The sequence below is a fragment of the Corapipo altera genome, unplaced genomic scaffold, assembly GCF_003945725.1.
Source record: "Corapipo altera isolate COAL_440 unplaced genomic scaffold, ASM394572v1 202, whole genome shotgun sequence".
NCBI lineage: Eukaryota > Metazoa > Chordata > Aves > Passeriformes > Pipridae > Corapipo > Corapipo altera.
The window spans coordinates 196,776-204,773 of record NW_020884980.1 but is presented as its reverse complement, the minus strand read 5'-3'; the positions used below and the strand labels follow the sequence as shown (position 1 = coordinate 204,773).

At 52.8% G+C, this 7,998-nt stretch overlaps 1 protein-coding gene across 1 annotated transcript; it reads right to left on the bottom strand.

The window, feature by feature from the left end:
- Window positions 1-2,112: 2,112 nt before the first annotated feature.
- Window positions 2,113-7,998, bottom strand: LOC113957897 (SUN domain-containing protein 5-like). The gene is made up of 12 exons (XM_027665756.1): window positions 7,768-7,998; window positions 7,303-7,370; window positions 6,992-7,076; window positions 6,494-6,558; window positions 5,854-5,915; window positions 5,615-5,655; window positions 5,329-5,380; window positions 4,966-5,035; window positions 4,486-4,598; window positions 3,388-3,555; window positions 2,976-3,065; window positions 2,113-2,326 (listed from the first exon to the last, which is right to left on the bottom strand). Exons 1-12 carry the CDS (start codon window positions 7,866-7,868, stop codon window positions 2,180-2,182), a joined length of 1,062 nt encoding a protein of 353 aa, XP_027521557.1. The 5' UTR covers window positions 7,869-7,998; the 3' UTR covers window positions 2,113-2,179.

Sequence of the window (7,998 nt, the reverse complement as noted above, 5' to 3'; positions counted from 1 at the left end):
AGGAGAAGGGAAACTACCCAGGCAGATGAGGTTAAACACTGGCAGCACAGTGAGCAACAGAAAGAAAAGATTCAGTGGGAGTACAGGAAAAAGTAGCCTAAGAAAAATAACCATACAGGCCACCACATTGCCTGTGGAAAATTGGGAATTGAGACCATATCCTTCCAGACACTTCCAACTGCTGGGTTTCAGCCATCCCACTCATTGTAGGAATTATACAGCCCCCACCAAGATTTTGGTAGGAGTTACACAGAGGCCACTGCAACAGGGCTTGTCCCTAAATTGTGCTTCATAAAAAGAATCAGAGAGGGTTCCTTCTTCTACTGTGTTTATTATGCAATGGTAGTTACAACTTGAGCTTGGTGCCTCCAAAGAGAGGCCCTGCTTGTCGACTGCTAAAGGATTTTATAGTCTCTATAGGTCACTTGATTTCCTGATGGTACTTCTGCTCATCCAACCCCGTTTGCCATGCCAGGGCTTTTCTCCTCTGATTCCTTCTAGCAGCCTCAGGGCCCCCTTTTTGTCTGTTTCTGAAGACATTTTGTTGCCTTTAGTTACATGACATCCCATAGTTAAAGTTTTACTTGTACTTTCTTATCTACTGCTTACAGTTCTAGATCAAATAAAGGCTAAAATACAATTCCTGGGGCCTAAGGCTTTATTTATTTTAGTCAATAGTGCTAAGCTATGGCACAAATTAGTCTCTCCCTACACATTTGTGACGAAGGAGTAGAGGTTTCCATGCATTGTGCCGTCATCTTAAACCCTGGACTTGTGGCTTCCACTCTCCCTTTTCTGGGACAGGACACATATATCACTGTTTCAGGTGTTTAGAAAAGATGGGTTGGAAACAACCAGTCATCAACTCATAGAATCATGGAATCTCCTGCCTTGGAAGGGACCCACGAGGATCATCGAGTCCAACTCCTGCAACTCCTGTCCCTGCACGGGACCACCACAACGAGCACACCGTGCGTCTCACAGCTGGCTTGGTGCTGTGAGCCTGTTTCAGTGCCTGACCACCTTCTGGGCTCTGGTTCTTCACCCAGAAGGTTCTTCACCCAGAAAATTCTTCACCTGGTTCTTCTGGACAGTTACAGGCTCTTCAGGAGGGGTAGGCAGGGCAGTGGGTGTGGCACTTGGCATTGTATGTGATAGAAGGGTTAGAACGTCTGGAGCTCCCAGTTGGCACAGTTGGGAACCTCTGGGTAAGAATCAAGGGGCAAACAAATAATGCAGATGTCATCATGGGAGCCTGCTACAGACCTTCCAGCCAGGATAGTGACGCCAAGGTCACTTCCAAGTCAACTGCACTGGCTTCCAAATCAACATCCCAGGCTCTATCTTAGGCCTTGTGCTCTTCAACATCTTCATTAATGACTTGGATGCAGGACCTGAAGGGATGATCCTCATGGGTCCCTTTCAACAGAGGAGATTCAATGTTTCTGTGATTCCTAATATATTACCTAAAACTCCCCTGACACAGTCCCACATGCATCCCCTAAAATCAGCATTGGGCTGCCACACCATTTCCCCCCATTTCCCTTCTTGCCCCTTGTAAAGCTTCAGGCTCTTCACACGAGCTCATCGAAGGGTTTTTACATCAAAAAGACAAAAAGCTTCCAAATCCAATGGATTCATTAAAAGGGGCCTTCAATTCTTTTATGCTTCGAGGCCACACACGGGACAAACACTACGATGCTTCTCAGAGGGCCAAAATAGCATACTGGCAAACTTTGGAAAATAAGGGAGCTTGGTAAAAGCTTAAAACAATCATTCAGTCAACATAAGGCATTTCACAAAGCATTGAATTAGCAAATTCCAACCCACTTCAGCTTTAACTTACCCAAATATTCAAGAAAAGGAAATTAGGAGAAGAGGAAGAAGTAAAGAAAGAGAGAGAGAGAAAGAGAGAATTATTGCTACCACCTTAGATCCAGTGTAGATCCAGCTACCAGAGATCCAGGAAGGGCCATGAACCATGCAGTGGCCACACGGTGTTGGTTTAATTTGCTCTGGACTCCTGTGGAATGGGGCAGTGCACTGTCTCCCCTTGGCAGAATTTGCCCTTTCCCCCCCTGACCCCACCCAGGATAATTCCAAGCTATTGATAACTTTTTAATAACTTTTTTTTCAGTCCCTCACACCCCCTGCCCTTTCTTCTTTTGCATTTTCTTCCTCATTCATCTTGGATCTTGGTTGAGGCTTTCTGGGTTTCCATCCTTCCATGAACCTGCACTCGGTAAATGCAGGTGTACCACGGGTTTCCCCAGTTGCTCTTCACGAGAAGTTTGACATATGAAAAGGCTCTGGGAGGCAGCACATCCTGTGAAGAGCAAAAACGGGAGCATTAAAAGCCACGGTGAAATCACCATGGAATCAGCAGCCTGGCAGCCCTCTTCCTGCTCAGGAACAAGCTCCCAAAAGCAGGTGGGAGCAGCAGGGGACATCTGAGGCTTGCTGCTGGTGCCAGGGCTCCTGGGGAGGCTGGGGACAAGGGAAGGCATTTGGCATCATCCTCTGCATGCCAGCCTGGCTGGGGCTGCATCTTCCTTCCCTCTGCCCCTTGCTCTGTGCTGTCAGAGGGCCTGGGGAGGTGCTCCAGTGCAGCTGGTGTGTGACCCCACTGAGCTCCTGCAGTTCCTCCTGGCAGGCTGAGAGCAGTGGCAGAGAAGGGGCATGCTGTGCTGGGAGGACACTGCCCAGCTTGTCAGCAGGTCACAGGGTGGAAGCAACAGTGATGCCTGACAGCTTGTGCCACCACTCATCCCCCTTTCTCCATGGCACGAGGTCGTTGCTTGGGTGGACTGGCTGCATGTGCATCTGGCAACTCAGCCCTCCAAGCCCCTCCAGGTCTCTGTCAGGTGGTCCATGACCCTCTGCCCAGAGAGGAAACCTTCCCACCCTTCCTCCCATGTACTTGCAGGCAAACCCATTTTGCTCCCTGGCATCTGTCCCCCGTGCACGGAGTGTACCTTCAGAGGGAAAGTCTGCATGGGCTCTTTTTCCACGCTGTAGGTGAATGTCCCCAGGAGAGATTCTTCTTCTCCGTCTGCATCCACTCCCTCGGGGGCAAAGCACGAGGAGAGCAGCTCAGACTCATCCCAACAAAGAGGAAACCTGCCTACCCAGCCTTTCCTGGGGCTCTACAGTAGTCTGGAACTGGTTAGGGTAGAGCTCAGGCTCGGTCAAGAACTCTTAGGTGCTTAGCCAGAACAAGTCTTAAGAAGGATGAACCTCTCAAGCCCTTGAAGTGTTGCACTTGGGCACTGCAATGCTCAGGAGAGAGCTGGACACAAAGCTCAGAGGATACACAAAAGCAAACAAGACCCTGTCCTGGCTTCCCTCCAGGCCCAGAACCCCCCCAGGAGTGCCCAGCAGACTTACAAAGACAGCGATGTCTTTGGGGGCACTGATGACGGTCCCACTTGGAGAGACGTCTTTGGTGATGTGCTGCACTGTGATGGCAGTAGGGTGGACTCGTGCTGGCAACTTGATGACCACCTGGCCCTGATGCCCACTGAAAGCCCAGCAGCTTCCTGGGGAAACATTTGGCTGCAACCAGAATGCAAGAGCAGTGAAGTGTGAGGGGTTGGGACCAACACAACTGCCCATGTGGTTTGAAGTGTTGGGGCTGGAGTGTCTGTGGGCTTTATTTCAGCCTCAAAATAAGGAAATGGACAGAAGTAGAAGGCCTTCCCTGCCAGCCAAAGGGGGAATCAGCATGACAGGACAGAGAATACTGATTATGAAACCAGCCTAATCGGGGCCAAGCAGAAACACCTCTGCCCAGGGTCTCTGTGGGGCATCCCCCCTGCTCCCACCACCCACCCGTGAAAAGTGGCTCTTAGGGATGAGTGTGGAAACAGGGTGTCTTGATTTGTTGACAATGTGTCCCTGGAGGCAGGACCTCTGATGGAATGAAAACCCCTCCCCACAAATTATGAATTTTTTTTTAATTATGAGGCGTTCGAGTGGAGTATGAAAATGAATAAGAATTTTACTAAAGACAGAGAACAAAACAACAACCAAACAATAACAGAAAAGCTGGGGGTGCAGTCCCAGGAAACAAAGAGAGCAAGTTCCCATCCTGCCAGCAGCTTTATTCTCCTAAGTTCTCGCAGTATTTTTCCTGGTGGGACCCCTCCTCCCTCCCTGCTCCCCACCTTGGGGTGGGGGAAGGTGGTGGTCCCCTGCACTTCTCCAAAACCACACGATGGTGTGAAGAAATTTAGCTAAACCATAACACAGGGTCACCAGGAAGAAAGAAAGCCTTTCACCCAGCTGTGGCTGAGGACTGTGGGCAGCAGGTACAGCTCAGTTCAGCTCCACTCCCCTCCAAAGGGGAACCACTGCTTCCCAGCCCTGCCTTCCAGCTTTGCTTTGAGGAACCTGATCTACACTGTGGCTTGAGCAGCCCCTGAGAACAGCCCCCAACTTCATAGGAAGGAAGGAAACTGGCACTGATGATTTCTGCTGAGATACCTGCAGAATAGTATCAGGAGGGTTGGCAGTCCAGAAGAAGTATAAAATCCTGCAGACCCAACTCTCTCTGCAGTCGTAGGTCTGGGAAGTTCTCTGAGTGTCAATGGTGGCTCCTGTAAGGAAGGAAGAGCAGATGGCTGCAAGAGGCTGCAGACTGAGAGGGCCTGGTGCTCAGACACCTTTTCTGATGCCACTGCCCAGCTCCATGTCCTCATCTCCCCATCAGTGGGGGTGCCTGGCTGCACAGGGCAATGACAGCCATGTCACCACATGCCTGGTGACTGCTTCTCCCACGGGCCTTAGAGTGCTGGGAGGCAGCAAAGAACAACCCAGTCATTCCCTTTCCAAGTGCAGCAGAGAGGAGGAGAGCCCCTCCCCAGCACAGGAATGTGGGGGGGCAACCCCAGAGTCATCCTTATGGAGGACAAGGACAGGACACAGACAAGCACAGGGCAAGGAGACCAGAGCTTGTGTCCCTACCAGAGCTCTTCAGGGCCCAGTCAGTCTTGACATAGGATTCCAAAGTCATCTTGGTCAATTCTTGGGAAAGCTGTGAGCAAACACAGGAAAGGACCACATCAGTGGACAGTTCAGCACGGCCAGCAGTGCCCACGGAGGCAGAGCTGGGTGTCAGACATGCAGGGCAAGCTGTGCCCCAGAGCTGTGAGACTGTGCTGACGTGAGCCACGAGGACTGAGCAACAGCACCCGTGGCCACAACAGCCTGACCCCACCAACAACCCCAAGGAGTGCTGCCGTGGGAGTTCTGCCCAGCAAAGCCTCTTTCCCTAAAATGCAGGGTCACTTTCTTCCCACTACTGATCTCCACCCTCAGCTGACCAACCTCCTCCAGTAGAAGCTGCAGCTTTTGGGTTTCAGTCAACGTGTCTGAATTCCTGCAGGAACAGAAAAGCAGATCTTGTCAGAGCAGCCCATCCGCTTGGTGAAGCACCTGAGGTCAGTGAGGAGACACTCGTGTGCTTTCCCTGCTGCTCCAGTGCTTCTCTCCATCCCACAGTTGAGCAAAAGGCAAAGGAGGGAAGTACAGGAGCCTTTGTTGTTTGGAAAATGGGCAAAGTCAGCTAACACATCTACACAGACCCAGTTCCAGTTCAGGAAACATCTCTTACCAGAAGGTCTTCAAGCCCACTGGAAATACACTTGTCAGCTCCTGCAAGGGAAAACTGTCCATTAGAACATCCACTGCCAGAGCCACCAGGCTTCCCAGGAAGACTTCCCTAGGAAGACACAGCACAATCTGCTGCTTCTTTGGGTCACACTGCGTGGAAGCAGAAGAGCCCGGGGTTTATCCAGCCACCATCAGCAACACTCTCTTGCAGGAGGTGCCCATTCCACAAGAGTCACCAACCTGCATCAGTCCCTTTGTCAGTAGTGTCCACGCTGGCAGGGAAGTCCCACAGAAAACTCCAGCTGCAATTCACACCACAAAGGAACTGTTACTGGACAGGGTTGGCAGCGAACCCTGAGGGCCCATTGTCTCCTCCCTGCTGCCCTGGCAGTCAGGCAGCAGGTTAGCTGAAGGGTGTGGAAGGGAGGGGTGCAGAGAGAGGCCGTGCCTGTGACTGGGGCTATCAGCCCAGGCTTCATCAGACATCACAGCTCGGTCTTCAGGTGTGCTCAGTGCCCCAGAGCTGCTCCCTGTTTCCCCTCACTGCAGTGAGCACCAGGCTGCACGGGCTAGGAGAGGTGCCCCCTCATCCATCCCCCTGCACAGCCCCTTCCCTCTGGGCACCCCCAATTCAGCCTTGGAAATACCTCCACCCTTCTCTTGCAGCCTTGCACACCATTCAGTCCAGTGGCCAGAGCAGAAGCGTGGCCATGAGACTACCTGGGAAGTCTTACTGGTGATCCAAATGTCAGTCCCAGTCAAGGACACACTCAGGAAGCACTTGGGCCACAGGAGTTTCCACCCATAATGGCCCCAAAGGAAAGCTGGCATCCAGCACAGCCAGACCTTTGCTCTCAGCTGTTTGCTCATGAAAACTCACCAAGATACACTGAGAGCAACAAGGCATAGACTTTAAAGCTCTTCTTCTGCTGGACTATCTTTCGCCTGAAAGAGAGGGAGTCCTGGGGCTGTCAATGAGCCAAGTCTTGGGCAACCTCCTTCACAGCAGGGAAGCATAGGAGTGTTGCCTGGCTTTGCTCCCAGAGCTTTCCCAGACCTGCACAATGTCTTGCCAGAGCTGGGGAAAGTCCCCTGCAGACACCTGGCTCTGCCCCAAATGCCTGGCTATGTGGTAGTTTGTCCTATCCCAGCCAAGGCTGGGGGCTCTGGCTCTGGTGTGCCAGTGACACTGCCAAGGGGCTTTGCTCTTGGTGCTTCCCGAGAGTGGCTGCAGCACAACAGCACCCAAGATTCAGTGCCCAGGTGAGAGCCCCGGGCTGCTGGCTGAGGAACACCATCGGTTCTCCCCTCTGCTTGCACTGGCCCTCAGACATCCCCATCCTGCCCCCTGGCCACAGCAGAAACATGCAGTACTTACGCCTTGAGGATGTATGGGCTCAGATGATTTCTCCCCAGGAAGACAAGGTCATCTGCCAGTTGACAAATCTGCCTCAAGAACATCCCTGGGCAAAGAAACCGTAGAAAAGTTGTGCTTGTCTCTTGAGGTCTTGTCTGTAGGATGCTGAGCCAGCCATGGGCACTGGGCCCTACAAATCCCTCCATGGGGTGAAAAGTGCAGCACCCTGCACCTCTCCTGCCCTTAGTGAAACTGGGCTGGAGCTCTGGCACAGCACAGCTCTCCCAGTTCACCCCAGAGGATGTCACAGCAAGTGTCAGTGAGGAGCTTACTTGCAATTTCTTTGACCTTTTCCAGATGAAGGTTCACCAGAGCTGCAGTGAGTGGAGCATCTGCACAGCTTCCAGGAGAAGAGAAGCAAGCTGGTATCAGCAGTCCCCTCCAGCAGCACAGCCCAGTTCTCACCCTGTGTCTTCCTTCTCACTGGCCCCCGACCCAAACCTTCCCCTTGGCAGGCATCTCTCAGTGGCTGTTTGGAGAGGGAGCACGGGGTGCTCTCCCCACCATGGCAGCTCCACCTCTTCCCTGGGTGCTGGTGGTCTCCAAAACCCTCCCTTCCCCATACAGAGTGAGCCAGGCTTTTGGCCTAGACCTATCCCCACAGAAGGAAGACTTTGCATGCCACAGGGCTGATCTGTCAGCTTCCCCGTGCTGCTCCAACCCCACTGACCTCGTTGTGCCACGTCCATCCTACCGCCCCAACCCGCCACCCCAGGCAGGAGCAGCCGACCTCATACCTGCTTCTCAACTCCACTGTCACCTCTGCCACCTCATCCTCACAGCCCAAGCAGCGTCTGGCAGACCCACGACGTCTTCTGGGGGGAGCCTTTCTCACCATCTCCGGGCTCTGGGCTCAGCTCTGCACCCTCAGCCCCTTCAGTGGGGTCTGCCCAGTGCAGCAGCCACAGGGCAGCCGTGGGTTCTGTCCCTGTGCCACAGGGCTGTGCAGGCACACAGCTCTGACCTCA